The sequence below is a fragment of the Myotis brandtii genome, unplaced genomic scaffold (genome assembly GCF_000412655.1).
Source record: "Myotis brandtii unplaced genomic scaffold, ASM41265v1 scaffold134, whole genome shotgun sequence".
Classification (NCBI taxonomy): domain Eukaryota; kingdom Metazoa; phylum Chordata; class Mammalia; order Chiroptera; family Vespertilionidae; genus Myotis; species Myotis brandtii.
Genome location: NW_005354756.1, coordinates 2,538,421 through 2,561,111, shown reverse-complemented (window position 1 = coordinate 2,561,111; position 22,691 = coordinate 2,538,421). Strand labels below are relative to the sequence as shown.

At 49.8% G+C, this 22,691-nt stretch overlaps 1 protein-coding gene across 1 annotated transcript in view; it reads right to left on the bottom strand.

Moving 5' to 3' along the window:
• Positions 1-22,691, bottom strand: part of SCN10A (sodium channel, voltage gated, type X alpha subunit) — a 100,657-nt gene that overhangs the window by 17,333 nt on the left and 60,633 nt on the right. Inside the window, exons 15-21 of the mRNA XM_014534926.1 lie at positions 21,404-21,577; positions 12,257-12,616; positions 10,271-10,723; positions 8,819-8,959; positions 7,217-7,340; positions 5,799-5,953; positions 2,834-3,007 (exon numbers count right to left, since the gene is read on the bottom strand). Coding sequence (XP_014390412.1) covers positions 2,834-3,007; positions 5,799-5,953; positions 7,217-7,340; positions 8,819-8,959; positions 10,271-10,723; positions 12,257-12,616; positions 21,404-21,577 — 1,581 coding nt within the window. The remainder of the gene's footprint in view (positions 1-2,833; positions 3,008-5,798; positions 5,954-7,216; positions 7,341-8,818; positions 8,960-10,270; positions 10,724-12,256; positions 12,617-21,403; positions 21,578-22,691) is intronic.

The window sequence follows — 22,691 nt, the reverse complement described above, 5'->3', positions numbered from 1 at the left end:
TCCTGCTCATTTTTGTTGTTAATCCTCACCTCAGGATATTTTTTTCCATTGATTTTTAGAGAGAGCGGAAGGGAGGGGGAGAGGCAGAGAGAAAGAAACATCGATGTGAGAGAGACACATTGATCCGTTGCCTCCCGCACCAGGGCTGGGGGTTGAGCCTGCAACCGAGATACATGCCCTTGACTGGAATCAAACCTATGACCATAGACTGATGCTCTAACCACTGAGCAAACCAGATAGGGCTCCTGCTCATTTTAAGCCCTATACCTAATGCCACCTCTTTATGAAGCCTTCCTAACCACAAACCCCACTGGGTGGAAGCAGGCTCCTGTCCCTGTGTACCTAAGATACTAATTACTACCAACGGTGCTCACCACATACCCCCTTATACTATGTTTATTTCTCCCTGTGTGTCTAATCTGCTGGAACACTGAAGTGTAAACTCCTGGAGATACGGAGTTTTAATTTATTGGCTTTATCTCTCTCAGAGCTCTTCATAAGTCAATCCTATAATCATTAGTTATAAATAAGCATTTGATGAATTGAAGAAAAGACAGAGGCATGTTGGGATGGATAGAAGGAAGGAAAGAAAGAAGGAAAAACAGCTGGATGGAAAGTTGATGGATGGATATTATAGATAGTTGAAAGGAAGAATTGAAGAAAGAAAGGCAAAAATACGGAGTAGTGGATGGATGAATGGATGGGTGAAAAATGGATAAATGAACAAATGGATAGAAGAAAAAAAGGATAGATGGATTGGTTAAAGGAAGAATAGAAAGATGGAAGAATGGATGGGTAGTAGGGTGCTGGGTTGGAAGGTGCATGAGTGAGTGAAAAGAAGGTTAGGTGATTGAATAGTTAGACAGAGGGATGGATCAAAAGATAAGAACACAAAAGGATTAAGAACCAGTGGACAGATGGCTGGAAGAAAGGTTAGGATGAATGGATGGGCAGAAGGGAAGAAGAAAGGAATTTTGAGAATGAATGAGTAGAGGGAGAAAATTGATGGAGACGATAAATGGAAGAAGTTAAGATGAATGGACGTTTGGAAGGAAGAAAACGGAAGGGTGAATGGTTGGATAGATGGAAGGAGGGCTGTATGGAAGAAAGGATGGGTGGTCAGATGATCACATTTAAAGCGTTCAAGTCTGAAGCTAGTGAGACCTACATAGGTTGGAGTGACTGTGCCCCTACATGGGTGGGTAGCCAGAAGAAAACATTTTTCATTCATCTATGAATAGTGTGACTCCGATCTCAGGCCTCACAGCGAGCTACTCGCTGTGGTACAGTGGCCTGATGCTGCTAGCACATTGGTATCAGGAAAGAAGAGACTCGAGTGCTCAGACCTGCTGTGGAGGACCTGCCAACACAGGAGGCGGACAGAATGTTCTGTGCTGGACCCCATCCAGCTTCAGGAGGCAAATATCAAATACAGACACATTTCCCGACACCTCTGATGTGCAGACCGTGGTGCTGGAGGCTGCTGAAGTGGGGGAGGCAGAGACAAACACAACACATGTCTCCCCCGGCCCGCAGGGACCCTCAGCTGTGCACCCTGAACAAATGACACAGGCAGCCACCTTGCCAAGCCAAGAGGGCAAAGGCCTGGACAGAGAAAGAAGATTGTAATGGTTAAGACAAGGGAGAGATCGCTCCTAGCTTTTAGGGTCAGTGGCCACAGGTTAGTGTGAGTCTGACATATGAGCTTCAGCTCATCACCTCTCCACAGGGACCCTCTCTTCCTGTCAGTGGCCCCAGGAGAAGCCAGTGGTGTTAGCTCAGTGGTTCTCAATCCTGGCTGCACATTGGATATGTCCAGGAGTTTTACAAAAGACTGATGCCTCAGCCCCTGTTAACCCTGTACCCCAGAACCAGAGAGATATGCGTCTTTGGAAATAGCAGTGTATGTTCTCTGTATTTTTAAAAAAATATTTTATTGATTTTTTACAGAGAGGAATGGAGAGGGATAGAGTTACAAACATCGATGAGAGAGAAACATCGATCAGCTGCCTCCTACGCACCCACTGGGGATGTGGCTGCACATTGGATATGTCTAGGAGTTTTACAAAAGACTGATGCCTCGGCCCCTGTTAACCCTGTACCCCAGAACCAGAGAGATATGCGTATTTGAAAATAGCAGTGTTTGTTCACTGTATTTTTAAAAAAATATTTTGATGGATTTTTAGAGAGAGAGGAAGGGAGAGGGAGAGAGAGATAGAAACATCAATGATGAGAGAGAAACATTGGTGGGCTGGCTCCTGAACGCCCCCTACTGGGGATCAAGCCCACAACCCGGGCATATGCCCTTGACGGGAATTGAACACGGGACCTTTCAGACCATAAGCCGATGCTCTATCCACTGAGCAAAACCAGCCAAGCAATGTTCATTGTAGTGTTAAGAGCCACCCAGGTGATTCTAGAGTGCAGCCAGGGCTGAGGACCAAGCCGGCAGGAGGGCAGATTGTCTGTGCTGCGCAGGCCTCAGCTCCCTAAGTCCAGAACCCTGTCAACAGGTGCAAGGTCATAAGGCCTTGGGGAGCCTCGTGTGCCATCTTGTTTTAAATGTAGATACAGAGGACAGTAAGGGGTCTTGCTGGATGGAGGCCAAGAACTGAGGACTCTCCTGAGGCTCACCGTGGTGAGAAAATCATGCACTGCCCAGACCTTACCACTCGCAGGTGTACAGGGCTATGCTCGGACCCCTCGCTACGTGCTCAAGACTTTGCTTTGGTGCAGCCCTTGAGGGCCAGGCCTCTGAGCTTTCTTGGGCAACAGTAGCCATCAATCAGAGGTGAGGCCCCTAAGCCCCGCGTGCGCCCCCTGAGCTACTCACGTTCACAATGAGGAAGTCGAGCCAGCACCAGGCGTTGGTGAAGTACTTTTTGAAGCCGTAGGCCACCCACTTGAGCAGCATCTCGAACACAAAGATAAATGTGAACACCCTATCGGTGTAGTCCAGCAAGGCCTTCACCGTGGGCTTCTGGTCAAGGTAGTAGTCTTCAAAGGCCTGGCAGGAAGGGAACAGAATGGCAGGCTGCCTGGACTCCCAGCGCTGGGGCCCGGTGATGGGGGCAGGACTCCCGCCAGGCCTGCCCCCCGCCCCCCAGGGTTCTGGTAACCAGCTGGCCTGTATTCTCTGCTCTGGGGAGGTGGAGTAGTGGAGGAGACACTGTGCCATACAAACCAGGCCTTCCTCAGCCAACGGGCCCATGTGGTCGTGCTCAGACTTTGCAGCGGAGCTGAATGCAAGTGAGAAAGGAGACCTTCTCAAACCGGAGTTTGGAAGTGAACCAAAGGGATGCTTACTGTGACCTGGTTTAAGAATAAAAGCATTAAAGGATGTTCCGCATGTTCACAGAAATGAAAGTAAGAATCGCCAGTGAACCTCTGAAACAATGCTGGAGCTCCCTGGGAGTCAAGGAAATGTAAATGAAGACACGGGGTTTTCTTTTTCTAGATTGGTGAGGCTAAAAAGGAAGGGGGCAGGGAGCCCCGGGTTCGTGTGGCTGTGGGGCTGGGGCCAGCCACTCTCCTACGTGGCCAGAGGGGAGGGAAAGTCAGTTCCGTCTTTTGGAAGGTCAGTTTGGTGGCCTGTCTCAAAGGTTGCAGAAACCTAGCAACTCTGCCTTCAGGAACTTACCCTGAGGACACGAAATGTCCTGGTGCCCCGCTCAGATCCTGTTGAAGGGGACAGAGCGCCCATGCCCCACCGGCTGTGAATGTTGGCAGCTGCCAGCTCCTGAATGCCCCTCTCAGGAGGTTGGCCCTGGGCTGAAGGAAGCGGGCTCCACCTTAGGAGGTCACCTGCCCCCTCGGGAGGCAGCCCAAAGCCAGCGACTGACTGTGCGTTTAAAAGGCCTCCAGGTGGGACAGCTCTGTGGCGTCCTCTATGCTTCAGAGCTCCCGTGTGGCCGGGCTGAGACTGGACTTCCTGGAAACCTGTGTCTTTTTCTAGCTCCTTTCCCTGTTCTCTGGGCTCCTCTCCCAGGCGGCCCCTCCGAGGGAGCGCTGGCGTGGACCGAGCGGCCACCATTGCATGAGCGAGGAGAGGCCTGTGGACTGAGACACTGCCTGAGAGGTGGCGGAGTGAATAACTGTGGTTTCAGTTTGGAAGGTGTATGTGGTACATGCATAAGGACGAAGGGACGTGAGATTCTCTTTGAGTGGCAGGAAAATGGGTGATCTCTTTTCTTTGCATTTCCCCATCATTTCCAAGTGGTGGGATTTTTTTTGTTTTGTTTTTGCACTTTGTCAGATGAAAACTCATGCTGGTTTTTGTGTTTTGTTTTTTTTCAAAAGTACTCAAAGTAAAAGCATAAGGAAGACTAAATTTGGTGCCAACCTATGGAGTCCCTTGGGGAAGGAGAGGGGAGGTGAGTGGAGAGCTGCTGAGGCAGGATCCCAGCTCCCTGCTGTGATGGGGGATGGGGGATGAGGGAAGTGGGGCAGCTGGAACGTGCGGAGAAGAGAGAGGGAGGGAGCAAGGGAGAGTGGAGGAGAGAAGGCCCATGAGGAAGGCATGAGCCAACGAGGTAATGAGGAAAGCCCCCAGTCAGCAGCAAATGTGGTTATTATTTCCAGCAGGGAGGGCAGACGGAGGGCAGGGTCAGTGTGGAGAGAGCACCTCCAGCCTCCTCTTACCCTGCAATGCGGCTTCAGCACCTGGCCCTGGACCGAGACTACTGTTCCAGGTGGATGGTCACCGCCCTGCTGGTGCTGCCATGCCCGCTCTACCTTCCATCCTGTGGGCCAGCCCTGCTCCGGGGAGCCCTCTGCTACCTCCGTCCTGTGCCACCCCCACCTCTCAGATGAGGCCTTCTCAGCTGCCTTTGCTCCTCCCCGAGGCTGACCTGTACCCTGAGCAGTGTGGGAACCTGGCATTTAAGTGGGTGCCCAGACAGTCAGTAGATTGTTTCCAGGTTGGAGCCAGGAGCCAGGAGAGTGGGTTCTAGGCCTCCCTTTGACTAGCTAGCGGGGACCCTGGGCAGGTCCCTCCAGGTCCTTGAGCTGTGACTCCTCGCCCATAAAATGCGGACAACTGGGGACGAAGCGTCCCCGCCTGTGCTGGCCTCTACTTTGGTCCATTGGGAAGATGAGTGGAGACTGTGAAGCGACACTAAGCCACCAAACAGAGAAATGCATCCTTCCTTGTCCCACAAAGCCTGGAATTCGGCAAGGGGCTTAGGAAGTGTCCCCTAACTGAGAATCTCTTTTCCTGCAAGGCATAGCTATTCAGCCTCGCCGGGCAGCTTGCTGGGAATGCAGAGTCTCAGGCTCCAGCCCGGATCTCTGGAATCAGGAACTGCATTCAGACAAGCTCCCCAGGTGACCACATTCTGAGAAGTGCTGTTGTAATGAGTTGCCGTGAGCTCTGAACACGCAATGGCAATATTTACAAGCGGCTTGATAAGACGAGGCAAGACCATCCTCTTTGTCCTGGGCCTTCAGAGAAGGCCGGTATGTTTGGGGGTCAGAAGGTAGCTGGCGCGTCAGGGGCCTCGGGATCATATGAGGGCTGTTAGGCTTTGTAACTGACAAGCTGGGTAACCTTGGACGAGTCCCTTAAGCCCTTTGAAGGTCAGTTTCCCCACCTATACAGTGGGATGCACACACTCGCTGCTTGAAATGCCTGCAGCCGGGTTTAGCAGGCCAGGTGGGCACCTCTAGCACCCACCATGCCCTGCTGCTGGGAGGAGCCCACGTGCTGGGCTGCAGCTCTCCTTCCGGCCACAGGTCGGGGACCTGCATCCCAGGAGTCAAGGGAACCCGCCCATGCAGCTCCAGGGCCTCCCCCTTACCAGAGACCCGCTGCTGAGCAGGATCATGAAGACGATGAAGCTCTCAAACCAGCTGTGCTCCACGATGCGGTAGCAGGTCTTGCGCACCTGCCAGCCCACGGCCCATGGGAACTTGGCGGTGTTCACTTTGCACCAGGGACAGCGGCGGATGCAGCCTGTGGGGAGAGGTGCCTGAGGGTGAGTGACCGCCCACTGGGAAAGGGGGAGCATTTTTGCTCCAGCCCTGCAGGGAGACGGCTCTGCTGGGAAATCCACCTGCCACCCCTTTGGAAAAGAATTTTTTCCTGGGATATGCAAGAAGCGGGGTCCCTCACAGGCAGTCTCTCTATCCTGCCCTCAGGGGCTCCTCTCCACCATCGGTCTGGCCCACTCCAATCTCCTCCCAACCTTCTTCCTTCTTTTTATTTTTTAAAAAATATATTTTTATTGATTTCAGATAGGAGGGGAGAAGGAGAGACATCAGTGGTGAGAGAGAATCATTGATTGGCTGCATCCTGCATGCCTCCTAATGGGGATTCAGCCTGAAACCCAGGCATGTGCCCTGACCAGGAATTGAACTGTGACCTCCTGGTTCTTAGGTCAACACTCAACCACTGAGCCACACTGGCTGGGATGACCTTCTTCCTTCTTGTAGATGATCCCTGTGGTCCCTGCGCTCATGCTCGCCTGTCCCCAGAAGCCTGACAAATCATGCGGCCTGGGCCTGGTGGCGTCTGAGGGGCCATACCCTGAGCCTGTGCTGAACTGAGGGGCCACCACGTGGCGGGGATGGGGCTTGGGTCCAGCCCAGCCCAGGGTCACGTGGAACTGGAAACTAGAAGTGTTTTCTTTATGAAAAATTTTAATTTTATTATTGAGGCCACAATTTCATGGTGTGCTTTATTCATTTATTGCACAAGTATCTACTGAGAACATAATGTGCCTCATTGCTCTAGACATGGAGGGAACTGAAGATGTCTAGAGCAATGAATGCCACAGTGTCTGCCCTTAGTGGCTAGGGGTCAAGTTAAATTTCTGATTTTTAATACAGTGTATGAAGAGTAAGGTGCAGTTTCTGTCTTCAGAGGTGACACGGAAGATTGAAGGCAACAGCACGTCCTGCCCCTCCTCTGTCCTCTATGTCCCGAATCAAGAACGGTTGTGGTAGTGACTCCTTTTCCCCTTGCAACCTCAAGAGGGTAAGTTTATAACAGGGGTTTTCAGGGGTGCCAGGGAGGGCACAGCACCCATGGGCTATGTCCAACGTGGCATGAGACACACATCGCGCCCCCAGGACTTGTGTCTGAGGCTGGTCCCTCGAGCCTGGGAGTGAGGCAGCAAGGGGGCCCTGTCTCCTGTGGACCCCAGGCCAGGGCCCTGGACACACAGGTGCCGGATGAGTGCTGAACTGGATTCGGGCCCTAATTCACGTCAGTTACCTTCCGTGAAACAGTCATCCGGTTCTTCCAGGTCATCGGCCAGCTCGGGGATCTTCCGAAGGATCTCCTCGGGATCCGGACAGTCCACCGTGCTGCCCTCAGAGGAGCTCCTGTCGCTCGCTCCCTGCAGGACACAGGCCCAGGGCAGTGAGTCCAGCTCTCTGAGGCTGCCGGGGAACCTGCACTGCAGGCCCGACCTGCTGCGAGCTCGGAGATGCAGGGCTGGACCCGCCGGGGGGTCCCTCCCATGCCTGCTGCCTGGCCAGCTGAGGCCCAGACCAGTGATGCTCTCTGAGTGATGCGAGGCTTTCCCCCTCCAGACCCTGATGGAGTGCTGGCGATGGCCCGAGACACCATAATTACACCCATAAAGACTGTGCATTCACTGGGCTTGAATATTTAACCACGGAGCAATGCCGCAGGGGCCCTGCAGCCCTCCTGGCAGCTCCGGCCCTGTAATGTCTCCAGATGAATTCAATTAGGAGCTGACGCTGCTGGCCTATTAGTAAACCTGATAGCTTGGCTAATGGACCCAAATGGTGGGGTGTGTTCCCATCTGTCACTGTCAGGCCCCTCCCTGCCTGGCCAGGGTCATGGACAAAACAAAAACAAAACTAACACCCAGCAGTTGTGTACCGAAAACATGGACAGAGAAAAGCAGCCAGGGAGTCCTTAGCAGGCTCGGGAGGAAATCTGATTTCCCGTGTAGAAGGTGCAACCCTCGCCCGGCTGGACCCAAGTGGCTGTGTTCATCCGGGGCTCCCAGGTCCCGTGTCAGCCCACCCTCTTATCTTCCGCTGCTGTGGTCAGCCTTGCCCAGGGGCCCACAGCCAGTAGCTGGCATTCCTCAGGCTGAAGGGCTTGATAACTTTGGGGATGAATGATATATCTTCCTTATCTTTGCCTAGTTCAGTGCCTGTCACAGCGTCTGCCCTTAGCAGCTAGGGGTCAAGTTAAATTCCTGATTTTTAATCCAGTGTATGAAAGACGCTAACCCTCTACAGACACCTCTTTCCCTATAACTCGTCTTCTTCAGAGATTTGTAATGAAACCACCAAGTTCATTGTTACCTCCTCCAAGACATTCCTAACCCCCGAGTCCTCTTCCTGCTCAGTGTGCATAAGGCTGTCAGCCGAGTGTTCGGCACTGACAGCCACTCCAGAGTGCCAGGATGTTTTTTGGTGAGAGAAAAAGGTGTGGACAAAGGAACGCGGGGGGTGGGGAGCCACGGGGAGGCTGTCTCCCCCACGGACAACCCTGACTTTCATTGGCCGGCTTCACCCAACTCTCTCTGTGCACTGTCTTCGGTTTCCTTTCTTTTTGGTTGTCATTTTCTGGGCACTTATTCCATTTCAGGGAAGAGCCAAACACTTGACAAGCAGCATCTCATTTAAGTTTCTAAAGAATCCTGCCAAGGTTACCATTCAGCATCACAGTGAAGACCAGGAGGCTCCCAGCCCCCCAGCCTCACTCTCCCTCCTAACGTCATGCCGAGTGGCCGAGGGGCTGGGAGGGACTTTAACAATTGCCAGATGTGATCTGAGGTTGGGAGGTTGAGTGCAGCCTGGAAGACCCCACCTCTCCAGGAAGCTCTCGACCTACCTCTGCAGGGGCCTGAACAGCCGCCTGATCTTCCCACTTCTTGCCCAGGTATGGAGCCAGGTCCTCAGAGGACGTTCCAGAGCCTGGGCTCCTGGGTGCCGGGTGGTCCTCATAGCTCCCGACTTGCTGCAGCTGCTCCTGCTAGTGAGAGGGGATCCCAGCTCGGTACTCGGGCCCACCCTCCGCTGACCACTTCTAAATCAGGAGAGATCTTGTGTCTATGTAACTACGCTCTACCCATCCACGCACCCGTCCACTCGTGTGACGTGAGCAGGGAGACTCGATAGCCTGATAGATCTGTGTAACTCGTGGCTTCATTACTTACAAGCCTTGTGACCTTAGGCAAGTTATTTAACCTCTCTGATCATCATTTTTCCCATCTGCAAAATTGAGAAGGCAAGGTCTACTTCATTCAGTTATGTTGACGACTTCAATATGTTCATGCTTGTAAAACACTTCAAACAAAGTGCTTGGCTCTAGTCGATGTTAGCCATGACCATTGTCAATTGTCCAAAGGTCAGAGTGGTAGTGAACGTGGCTAGCTGGAGCCACCCAAGGACCCCAAAGTAACTAAAAATGCCTTTGAGTGGAGATAGATGACCCAGAGTTCATGTCCTTTACTGTGGGGGTGGTGACGCCCTGCCCTTGGCCGTTACCCAGACAAAGGCATGTAAAATATGGCAGCTGATAGCAGCTGCTGGAACACAGAGAAGTGACAGCTGTGGGGAAGAAGGCAATGGAAGAGCCACAGACTCAAAGCGCAGCTGTGTCAGGCCATTTAGTGGGATGGCCAGCAGCCCTGCGTGTCCTGGGCCCCGCAGGGATCCCTGCCTTCCCATATTGTGCAGAAGTGCATGCCCCCAGTCATGGGGAAGAGGTTAATGAGGGTGGATACACAGTAGGGAACTGTGCCAAGTATTTAAAAATATATTACCCGAAGGCTGAAATTCTTTGGTGCCAAAAGGAACAAGTGACATTTCCCTGTAACATCCCTTGTTGGATAAATGAGTCACATAATGACCAGGACTCCGTAGGCTTCTGCTGAAGGTTAGAGGAGCCCTGCTCGTGGACAGCATCCTGTTCTTAGAGGAATCTCATTAGCCTCTCACGCACAGAGCCTGGGTTTGGCGGAGCAAACAGGGCCGCTGTGTGAAAGACAGCCCCAAGCACCTCCAAGTGGCCTGGGGCTCAAGGGGGCCCCTGCTCCCTGCTTGCCCTGGGAATCCTGACCCTTTCTTCCAGGTGCTCAAATGCCACCTCCTTCAGGAAGCATGGCATGGCTTGCACTTCCTATGTCAAGGGCGCCTCTGCCTGGCTAGCCTGGAGCTCTTCCAGGCTGTGCCAGCCCTGATGTTGGTAAATCTCTGTATCATCATTTCCCTTCTGCCCCTGTCGCTCCCTCCCCGAGACTTCTCCTTGCTTCCCATGGCCGTCCAATGGGAGAACTCTCACCTGCCCGCGTGGGATCACTTCCTGCTGGGAGCTCCGAGCATCCTCCTCCTCCTCCTCCTCCTCCTCCAAGTCATCGAGGTCAGATTCAGCCTCGGCAATGGGCACAGAGACCCATACGTTAGGATTGGTGATGAAGTCACTGTGGCTGTCCCCGGGGTCTCTGGGAGCCGGGAGCCCTCCAGGGCTCCCCAGGGCCCCATCGGCAGCAATGTGGTTCTCGGCTTTGGAGCTGGAGAGTGGAATCTTCACCACCAGCTGGGTCTCTGCCTTGGTCCGAGAGAACAGGCAGGGCCTGCGGAAGAAGCTGCGAACAGTCTTCATGGTGCGATGGCCAAACGCCTGGACCCGGGCCAGGGCCACCTGCAGGTTGTTCATCTCCCCATCCTCCTCGGGGGCCGTGAGGTTGTCGGCGCTGAAGGAGTTCAGCAGCAGGGCGATAAACAGGTTGAGCACCTGAAGAGAAGGAGTGGAAGGAAAGACTGCTCAGCCAACGACCTGAGCCCCTCCATGGCCCACCTGGCCCCAGCGCCACGGCAGGATAGCCGCACCTGGGCCTCTCCCTGCATCCCGGGATGCTTTCCCTCTTGGGGGAACGGACCATCTGAGAGCAACCGAGGAGAGCCTTGGGGATGTCATAAGTGACCGGCCCCATGTACATAAGGCTTGGAAGCCTGTTCTCCACCACAGAGGAGGATCGCCCCTGCTGAGCGAAGGGGCGTCCAGGGACAACAGAGAGGAGCAGGTGTGGGCCTCCCTGGGACCACCTGCCAAAGACTTGGGTCCTAGTCCTCACTCTGGAATCCTGGACTCATCTCATTGCTTCCAACCTCACGCCTTACCTGTAAGCAGGGAGTGGGGATGCTGAACCTCTCAGAGGGGCTGTGAAGAGGAAAAGACGGAGGGATGGATGTGAAAGTGCTCAGAGAGGCAAACCTCCTGCCTGAGGGCTAGGGCCTGGGGCTCTGCAGGGACGGTGAGCTCAGCCTACAAGAAAGGGGTTTCAGCCAGCCCCCCACTGGGAATGTGGCCGGAAGGCATCTCTGCCTCAGGAACCTGGGTGGGAAAGACTTGGAAGAGCCTGGATTTGCTGTTTCATCCCTCTTCTTGGTTTCGCGTTCTCTGTCTGTAAAACTCTTAGCGGAAAAGAACCTCAGCTGGTTGACTTCCAGGGCAACAAGTAAGGGGCCTCTGGAAGTCCACCTCCCGCCTCCAGCCAGTCGGTGCTGGGAGACCAAGGGGGCCCAGAACCAGCGTGGCTGGAGACAAGCTGAGGGCAAGGAGCCAGGCTGGGGCAGAGAAGGGGTGCTGGGGCCGATTGTCAGGAAGTCTCCAGAGAGGCTCCCCTCAAGCCTGGGAGTGGACTGTGTCATTGCCACGGTGGGCTGGACGCTGCCCATGGTGCAGCTTTCCTCATTCATCTGGTCCCATTGCGCTTGCTCCCTGCTCCTAGCTAGGCCCTTCGTAGCTTGGAGAAACCAGCCGGCTTTACTAACCCTGGAGAAAAATATTTTCTGAAACTCCCAGGAGCGGGGAAGGAAATTTTTCCTTTAACGACTAACAGCTATCCCTTATTGAGTTCCTGCCATAGCCCAGACCCTGCAGCGGCAATTTGCATATGTCATCTCCTGTAATTTAATTCTCCCAGTAAGCCCACGAGCAAGCACTGTATTCTTGATTTTAAGGAAATGAGAGCTCGGGGATATTGTCTCTGGCGCTGGGTCGGCCATCGCTACCAGCAGTGGAGCTGGGGTTCTAAGCCAGGCCCTTCCTTTTCTGCCACGTGTGCTCATTCCCACAAGTCAGGCTGCCTCCCAAGGGACAGCTCTTACGATGTGACTTATAAATGACTCTGAAAAGTCTGAAGGCCTTCAATCCGGGAGGGACTCTGTGGGCATAAAAAAATGTGCAACGTCCAAGCTTTTCAGGACAACCCGGAAGTTTCCACTGTTGCCCGGGGACAGTGCCCCAGGGGGGCTCCTCACTCACCACCAGGTTCCCCAGCACCATCACCGTCAAGAACAGGATGAGGCAGATGGACTCCTGGCCGACTTCCATGCAGGCCCACATGTTCTCAATCCACTCCCCGCAGAGTATCCGGAAGATGATGAGGAAGGAGTGGAAGAAGTCGTACATGTGCCAGCGAGGCCAGTCCTCGTCGGGCGCAGAGATCTTGTGCCGGTAGTCCCGGTAGCTATCCCCGAGGAGCTGCTTGCCCACCAGAGCGAAGATGAAGACAATGATGGCCAGGATGATGGTGAGGTTCCCCAGGGCCCCCACCGAGTTCCCGATGATCTTGATGAGGGTGTTTAAGGTGGGCCAGGACTTGGCCAGCTTGAGGACCCGCAGCTGCAGAGAAACAGAGACGGTGTCAGGTCCTGGAGGCTGTTCTCATCACCTTTCATCTCAAGTCTTGGCCAGGCACCAAAGGCCTAGGAAAATCACAAGGCAGCTCATTCCATTAAGATGGGGACGCTCCCAGGAAGGTGCCCTTACAGAACTTTCTTCCTATGTCATGAGCTACTCAACAATATTATCAGTCCTCTGTGGTCCCTGCATATTCAAGGTGCTTCACTGACTGTGGCAAAGTCAGGGGGCTTATACTGGGGTGGTGGTCTTGCCGTACGTACTCTATTCTGTAGCCACTGGCCTCCTGGTGTGGGCCTATTCTATGGGGGTGGAGTACAGTCTGATGGAACTCACAAATAAGTGAGAACGGTCCAGTTTTTTTAAAATATATTTTATTGATTTCTTACAGAGAGGAAGGGAGAGGGATAGAGAGTTAGAAACATCGATGAGAGAGAAACATCGATCAGCTGCCTCCTGCACATCTCCCACTGGGGATGTGTCCGCAACCCAGGTACATGCCCTTGACCGGAATCGAACCTGGGACCTTTCAGTCCACAGGCCGACACTCTATCCACTGAGCCAAACCGGTTTTGGCAAGAGAACGGTCCAGTTTTGACCTGAAGAGAGGCTGGCCTCCTGTACGTAGGGCATGGCCCATTGCATTTGAGAGGTATTGGCTATTTCTTAGGGCATTTCTTGTCTTGGGGCCATGGATGTGTATATCTATGATATCATAGATACTGAAATAGCAAGTATCTATGATATCACAGACCCAGCAATAAATGATCCATGTGTTCATTGAATAGATCAACCAAACTGCCCACCTTATTGAATGCCAACCACTTGTATACATGGCACTGTGCCAGCCTGAGAGGTGTGTGGAGAGAGGCTCCTGCCCTCATGGAATGAATGGTTTAGTTAACAAAGACAAGTCAAAGAGCCTGGCTGGCGTGGCTCAGTGGTTGAACATCGACCTATGAACCAGGAGGTCATGGTTCAATTCCCAATTAGGGCACATGCCCAGGTTGCAGGCTCGATTTCCATTGTGGGGCGTGCAGGAGTCAGCTGATCAATGATTCTCTCTCATCATTGATGTTTCTACCTCTCTTTCCCTCTCCCTTCCTCTCGGAAATCAATAAAAAAATATTTTTTAAAAAGACAAGGCAAAGACCCCCCAAAGTCTTCATTGTACACCCAAATGTGCTAAATTCCACAAGAGAGCAAAAGCACCATGCATAAAGATGTATAAACACTTAAAAATACATTTGTGTGGTTCTCTAATTTGTTAGAAAGAAATATCTGGGCTCAGCTGTCATGGGGTGTTTATGGAGCACCTACCAAGAGCCAGGCTCTGGATCGGGTGCTAGGATGACAGAGCAGGACAGCAAGTTTTATCACCCACACAGCAGTGAGTGCATCCCAGGGGAGGAGGGTTAACCCTCTTCCACAGGAAGCGCCGTACCTTAGACCTAATCAGGACGTCATCCTCCTCATACTGGAAGCAGAGCTTGAAACACCAATTCTGTGGACTGGACATAGAGGCGGCTGACAAACCCTAATAAAAATTGAGTGTTTGTCACTAGACAGAGCCCTTTAGTGGAGGGTATTGGGAGAATGCAAACTTTCCTTAGCAACACGATTGATAAGTTTCCATTCTCACGGTAAACTCTGGACAAGAGCAAAAGCAGAGGTTGGAGTAGGGCCCTGCCACAGGTTGACAGCCACCCACCACACCACAGAGTCTGAGGGGCCTGACTTGGGACAGTGAAGGACACAGGGGCAAGCTTACTGGCACCTGGGCAAAAAGGCCAGGCATTGGCTCTTGTCTTAATCCCACCTGGTTCCTTAATTAGTTGGGGTGGGGTTGGGATGGAGAGTTTAGATATTAATATAGTTGGATTCTAATACAGTTGACCCTCGAACAACATGGGGGTTAGGGGTGCAGGCCTCCCATACAGTCAAAAATCCATGCATAGCTTTTGACTCCCCCAAAACTAAATTATTAATAGCCTACTGTTGACCAGAAGCCTTACCCACAACATAAACAGTCAATGAACACATATTTTATGTTGTATGTGTTATATACTGTGTTCTTACAATACAGTCAGCTATAGAAAAGAAAATGTCATTAAGAAAATCATAAGAGTGCCCTGACTGGTTTGGCTCAGTGGATAGAGCGTCGGCCTTTGGACTGAAGAGTTCCGGGTTCGATTCCAGTCATGGGCATGTACCTTGGTTGTGGGCACATCCCCAGTAGGGGGTGTGCAGGAGGCAGCTGATCGATGTTTCTCTCTCATCGATGTTTCTAACTCTCTATCCTTCTCCCTTCCTCTCTGTAAAAAATCAATAAAATATATTTAAAAAAAAAGAAAATCATAAGAGAAAACACATTTACAGTATTTATTGGGGGAGGGGGAGGAAACCTCATGTAAGTGGACCCACATAGTTCAAACCCATGTTGTTCAAGGGTCAACTGTATTAGAATCCCCTAAAATAGCAGTTTGTTGTCCATAATTAAGCTTATATTAAATTGTGAGCAAGTTGTGTATAATCTCATTATAGGGTATAAATGGAGTCATCCTCTATTAATCCTTTTGTTGTCTTTATAAAGGACAGGAAAACAGGGTCCCTCCATTTGCTGTTCTAGAGATGTCTGGGCTTGGGGACCACTACTGTTAGCCAGTCAGTCAACACTCATTTACAGAGTGTTTGATGCTGGGCTGTAATGCATGTGCCCCCACTTCCCCAAACCACCTGGCTGGCTCCTGCTGACACTAGAATGAGTGGTGCAGGAAAGCAGCCCCACCTGTGTCCATGTTCCCCTTGACCTTCACGTCCACCTCCACCCCCATCCAGTTGCTCTCTGTAGCCTTTGCCCAGCTTAGCATTACAACAAAATAATTGCTTCATATTATCACGGAAAATTTATAAACTATTGCTTTTAATAGTTGCTGAGTATTCCTTCATATCTAATTAACCTCTCTAGTTCATCTCGTAACTAATCTAAAATTTTCTGTTTAGGGGGAAAAGTACACTGCTTCATATCCCAATCGATAAGCCATGGGGTTAAGTCTTTCAGTGTTGAAGACCAGTTAGGTTTTTTGAACGAAACGAAGCCACTCTTAGCAAAGATTTTACTAATGGTGTGGCCACCACTGAGTTGAGAGAGAAAGGCATGGGGACCAGAAAGCAAAGAAATAAAGCCGCGCTGAGAACTCCGTCAAAGAAAGCACGCGGGCATGCTGCACGCAGAGCGGCCTGAGGCTGGCCGTCTAAGTTTTAAAGGAAGTGAATTGCAAAGGAAACCATGGCCCCTGACTGCAAAGCCTTTGACTGTTTAAAAGGTAAAATGAGCCTCGGCCTCCCAATTCCTGCAAGCTGTGGGCAAGCTCTGAAGGCTATACAGGCCTGGCTTGCATCACACTATGACAGGAGAGAGAAATACCCCTTATTGGGTGAAGACGCTGAGTTCGGGGACTGTTTGTACAACACGAGAATTATTTACTGTTGATTAAGTCACAGATTTTTAAAAATTTTTTTATTAAAAATATATTTTTATTGATTTCAGAGAGGAAGGGAGAGGGAGAGAGAGATAGAACCATCAATGATGAGAGAAAATCATTGATCGGCTCCTTCCTGCCCACCCCACACTGGGGATGGAGCCCGCAACCCCTTTCGTGTGCCCTGACTGGGAATTGAACTGTGACCTCCAGGTTCATAGGTCGACGCTCAACCACTGAGCCACGCCAGCTGGGCAAAGTCACAAATTTAAAGAAACAAAATAAAACTAAACTACTTAACAGAATTATAGGTTGGGAAGGGGTAACAAATGAAAATTTGTCTTGGAGGAAAGTAAAGATTTTAGCTAACTTTCACTTTGTTTAAGCTAACTGCTCATGCTGGAATTACTACGGTAAACCACTCAAAGAATAAAAACAGAGTCTTCTGTTTCAAAACCAATAAAAGGGAAAAAGGAATAAAGAAAAACAAACAACCTAAAAGAAATCGAGAAGGGTGGGGGCAGAGAGAGAGAGAGAACACAAGTGTACTTGAGCACCAAAGCAAATGGAAAACCCCAAATGTAAGGATAAACACATACCCAGATCTAGGGGTGCTCACAGAATGAGTGGGCTACTTGCTTTGGTTCAAAGACCAAGATTGGATGGTCAGAACTGGATAAGAATTTAAAATCTGACTATGCTATTTACAAGAGACATATAAAAACCTTCATGATACACAAGGATTAGAAGAGAAAGAATGCATAAAGATATATGAGGCAAATTCTAAACCAAAAAAAAAAAAACCCCCACAAAAAAAAAATAAAAAAAAAAATAAACCCATTCTTGAATCAACATCAAGGAAGGAGATTTTTAAGGCAAAAAGTATTTTAGGGACAAAGAAGGTCAATTCTGAATGGTAAATTTCACTTTACTGGGAAGATATAACAGCTTCAAATTTGTACACATTTAATGACACAACCTCAGGATAACACCAGAAGGAGAAAGAGACCTCACCATAATCATAGTGGGAAATATTTTTATACACCATTTTCTCATAATTACTAGACCAAGCAGGGATATAGAATATTTGGACCATACCATGAACTTCCTGTATTGAGCGGATTATGCAGTGTATTGCTCCCTGCAACAGCAGAAGGCACATTCTTTTCAAGAACATAAGGAACATTTTCAATATATTGAGCCAAAAGGAAATTATCAATATATTTCAAAGCACTAACATCATACAATACATGTTCTTGGACTATAACACAATGAAGCCAGAACTCAATGGCATAAAGATAACTGGAAATACCACATATGTCTTGAAATTGAGAACCATGCTTCTAATTAACCCGAGTCAAAGAATAAATCAAATTAAAAACGAGAAAATATTTAGAACCAAATAATAAGGGGAATTCTACACATCAAGGTGGTTCTTAGAAGGAAATTGAAGTCTTAAATGAATATAGTGGGGAAAAATTGGTTGACAAATCCATCTTAAGAAGTTAGGAAAGGATGAAATATGCAGAACGGGGAATGTAATTAAGATAAGATGCAGGGTTAATTGACACAGAAAACATCAATGAAGTACAGAGGATCCACAAGCTAACAGTTGGTTCTTTGAAAGGATTGATTAAATTGACGATTTTTTTTTGTAAGACTAAAAAAATAAAATAAAGAAAAAAGATGAGAGAAAGCACAAATCATTATTTTTAAAAGAAAGAAAAAGGTAACATAAGTACAGGTGATGTAGGCCCTTAAAAGATAACAGCATAGCAGCTGACTGGGTGGCTCCGCTGGTTAGAGTGTCGTGCCATACACCAAGAAGGCTGTGGGTTTAATTCCAGGTCACGGCACATACCTACTAGTAAATTGTGGTAAAAAAAAGAAAAAAAGAAAAAAAAGATAACAGCATAGCACGCACAACTTTATGTCAATACACCTAAAATTTAAATAAGAAGGAAAATTTAAGAAAAATACAACTTACCAAAACTACTTTGAGAAATAGGAAACCTGACTAGTTCCACAGTCATTAAGAAAAGTAAATCATTAATGAAAAACCTTGACCTCCAAATGGTTTCATTAGAGAATTTTACCAAACCCGCCAGGAGCAAATAATTCCAATCTTACCCAAAGTCTGGGTGTCGAAGAAGAGGAATATTTTTCACGAAGATTAGCATAACCTGGCAGTTAGCATACTAAAACCTGGCCAAGGACAATGCAAGCAAAGGAAAGTATAGGACAAATATTACTCATCAATACGGATGCAAACATTTTAAGCAAACTCTTAGCAGGCTGAACCTTCCAATGTATCAAGATTACATCACGATCAGGTTGGGTTTATCCCAGGAATGCAAAGTTGATTTCACGTTAGAAAATCAATTAAGCCGAAACCGGTTTGGCTCAGTGGATAGAGCGTCGTCTTGTGATTATTAAGATATCACGATCAGGTTGGGTTTATCCCAGGAATGCAAAGTTGATTTCACGTTAGAAAATCAATTAATATGACTTACTTCTCTAATAGATTAAAGGAGAAAGTCTTGTGATTATTTTAGTGCATGCAGAACAATTGTTTGATAAAATTAAACATCTATTCATAATAAAAATATATGTAGTATGTACACTTTTTATTCCTTAACTGAGGATATGTCTTTATTGACTTTTTTTTAGAGAGAGAGGGAAGGGGGAGAGAAGAAGAAAGAGAGAAAGGAAGAGAGAGAGAGAGAGAGAGAGAGAGAGAGAGAGATCAATGTGAGAGAGAAACATTGATTGGTTGCCTCCCACATGCACCCTGATTGGGGATGGAACCCACAACCTTTTGGTGCACAGGACAACGCCCAACCAACTGAGCCACCCGACCAGGTCCATAACAAATATTTCTAACAAAAAAACTTTCCTAAACTGATTTTTTTAATCTTTAAAAAAACTTGTCACAAATATCAGACTTGGTGAAATATTGAAAGCATTCTTTCTGAGAGCAGGAGAACAGCAAGGATGTCTGCTGTGAACACCTCGTTCCAACAGTGTACCGGATGTCCTAATCAGCACGATAATGTAGAATCTAATGAACAAAATAAACTGACGAACAAAATGGAGCCAGAAGCATGGATACGTGGGACAGACCGGCTTATGCCCGAGGGGGAGGGGACTGGGGGTGGCTGGATAAAGAAGGTGAAGGGACTACACAAGAACAGAGATGCATAGTCCATGGACACGGACAATAGTTTGGTGAAGGAAGGGGCTGGTGGGGTGGGTGGGCAAAGGGCCAGGGAAAGGGTGACACCTGCAATTGTGTCAACATTAAAAATGTTTCATCAAAAACCCCAATGGTATAAGGCTTAGAAAAGAGACAAAATTCATTATTTGCATGATATGATCGTGTTAATAAATTTAAAAGATTATATAGATAAATTGTTAGAATTAATGAGAGATTTCTGGATAGAAATATATTAAATAGCAAAATGCTAGTAAAAAAATAAAAACCAGAAAAGGAAATTTAAAGAGATATTTCACTTAGAGCTTAGGCGCCTGCCTCTTATCATCATTTTCTAGATACTTAGAAAAATCTGCCTTTTGGTGAAAACTGTGATTTAATTGGGATCCCCTCACATTCCCAGGTTATGGCTAAAGGGCCCCGAGGCCCACCCTGCCTTTCTCCTCCACAGGCTGGCGAAGGCGCCATCATCTCAGGCAGATGTCATCACCTGTGGCTCAGGGCACACGTGTGTCCCAGGACATGCTTCCTTTGGCCTGTGGAGTGTTTGGGTGGAAGGGGGCAGAGGAGGGGAGGAGGAGAGGAGGGGCGTCTGTAACACTGTCAACAATTTTTTTAAAATTTTGAATTACTAGCCAATATGAAAATGTTTCATATTCACATAAAATCTGGATTTCTGTTTTCTCATAAAAAACTGGAAACTGGCAACAATGGGCGAGTCCCCCAATTTCCATGTCCTCCCTGGAGCCGGGCTCTGTGCTGGTCGGCCTAGAGCGGACTGAGTGGCCCCTGCCTGTTTTATGGGACAAGTGCCCGGTGCCAAAAGCTCTTCGTTGGCCAATTTATTTCACTGCCTGCCTGGTTCCTATGGGCATTTGCAGTTGCCACCCCAATGCAGGGACCCCAAGTCCAGGAGCTCAGTGCTGTTGGGCTGGGTTCCCTGATGGGCCCTAAGCAGACTTTCTGGCCTAGAAATGGACTTAGTGACACTTCTGAGCTCTGTCCCCTTCCTTCTGTCATCTCTCCGGAGCCGGACACTAGGCGGCCGGCGGGCCCTGCGAGAATACTGAGAACAGGGGTCGGTGAGGCACCGCGCCTCCTCCAGATGGCCTTGGAAACTGGGAGGCCCCTGTGGCCCCAGGCTTTCCCGGCAATCTGACAAACCTGACAGATGTGGCTCTTACAAGAGTGGGTGGCTGTGGGCAACGGGGCACCAGCTACTTGAATAGAAGAACTGCTCCTGTAGAGGGTGCACCGGAGCTGAGTTTGGAGAAGAGTCAGGCCAGGAGGCTAGTAGGTGGCAGTTTTCGAGGTGACACATGGGGGCTGTGATTGGGGCACTGGGGAGTCAGAGGATGACCTCCGTGAGGCGGGAAGAGCTGGGACTCCGGGGTCAAGCAACCTGGCTTTGAAATGCAGGTCTGCTGCTCGCGCCCTGGGCCCCTCACCCCTCGGCAGCTGGGAGACTTTGGGTGGTTGTTTAACTGCTCTGCATCTCAGCTACCCTCAGCTATCCATGAGGATATTAGAAGCAACTCTCGTCTTAGCAGGTTTGGCTCAGCCCATAGAGCGTGGGCCTGTGTATTGAAGGGTCCCGGGTTTGATTCCGGTCAAGGGCACATGCCCGTCTCATCATTGACGCTTCTCTCTCTCCCTCTTCCTTCCTTTCTGAAATCAATAAAAATTTGAAAATAAATAAAATAAAAAAGCAACTCTCTGTAAATCTGAAATGAGGAATGTTATGTGAAAGGATTAGCACTGTGCCCACATCATCAGTGCCCAAGAAGCAATAGCTGCTATGAGTATCCTCGTTACTGTTATTTGACAAGAGAACAGGAGGGTGCTGGGAAGTCCCCGCCTGGTGCAGATGAGGGGACCCAGGCCCGGAGAGGAGAAGGCACGCCCCCACTTTGAATAAGTGAAAAGCACCAAGTCTCCAGCTTCCAGGGGTCATGTCCTGCCGCTTCCCACAGGGACAGGAAAGGAAGAGGGATCAAGGGACAGGGTCTGTTCCCAGGGGTGAGCCTCCCTGGATGTGGGGAAGTTTCCCGAGTCGCCAAGAGAGGCCCTTACCAGGCGGAAGGACCGCAGCACCGCCATGCCGCCCTTCTTGGACGTGACCAGCTCTATCAGGCTCACGGTGACAATGATGCAGTCGAAAATGTTCCACCTCTTCTGGAAGTAATAGTAGGGGTCAAAGGCAATGATTTTGAAGAGCATCTCAGCCGCAAAAAACACGGTGAAGACCTGTGGAGGGAAACGAGGAGCCATCTCAGCCAGGGTCCCTGGGGGCAGAGGGCAATGACGAATAGGGCAGCAGCGAAGTGTCTTTTTTTGTAAACTAGCAAACCCCTTTCCCTTGTCTGTGTTCAGCGTCTATATTATCTGCAGGCTCCTGGAGGATTGGGGCTGGGAACACTCGATGTGGCAGCAGAGAGAACTCTGTAGACCAGAGCTCAGGGCGTACGCATTGGAACCCACGCTTGAGTGTGTCCATCTGCACGGCGAAGAGGGGGAATAAGTGGGTAATCATGAGGGTAATCGTTATGACATAATTATGTAAACGAGCAGTCAATCTGGTTCAGTAGTTTAAAGCGTGGATGATGGGGCGACGCAGACCCAGATAAAAATCCCAGCTCGGCCATTTCCGAGCTTGTGTAAGCTGGGGCAAGTCACGCGCCCTCTCCGTACCCCAAGCTCCTCGTGTGTATAGTGAACATCAAAGTGAGAAAATGCGAGTGCGGGCCTCAACCAAGGTCCTGGCAGACAGTCATTTGCTAATAAATAATAGCTATTGGCAAGAAGAAAAATAATATACTGTCTCAGGTTCTGTCCCGCTCTGAGGGTCTTAGGACAGGATCCTGACCTCGAAAGAGGCCAGGCCCAGGCCCAGGCCACACAACAACCAGCAGGGAAGGGAGACAGGGAAGAAGAAAGCAGAGACCAGGGGCCGGGGCTTTGCTGTCCGTTGATCTCATCGATGCCTGTCACCAGCCTGGGCAACAGAGGGTTGCACTGCTTTTATAGAGAAGGAATGGGTTGAGAGTGTCAGGGTCTTGGCTAATGGCACAGACTGCAACTGTTCTTCAAAGGGCACCTGTGGGGTGCGCTCTGTAGGCAAGTCAGTGTGGGGTGGGAGGCAGGATGGGTTAAGGTTCTGTGCCCTAGAGAAACCTGGACAAGCCTGACTCCCCTATCCCAGCTGTGTCACCTTGGGCGGGATTCACAACCTCTCTGAGTCTCAGTGCTCCCTTCTGGGCCGTGAGGGTGATGATAATCTCAGAAGGTCGTGACTCTGAGCTAATACTTATAAAGCACCTGTAGGCACCCCGAATGCCTGCCTTTCTTTCATTTCAAAATA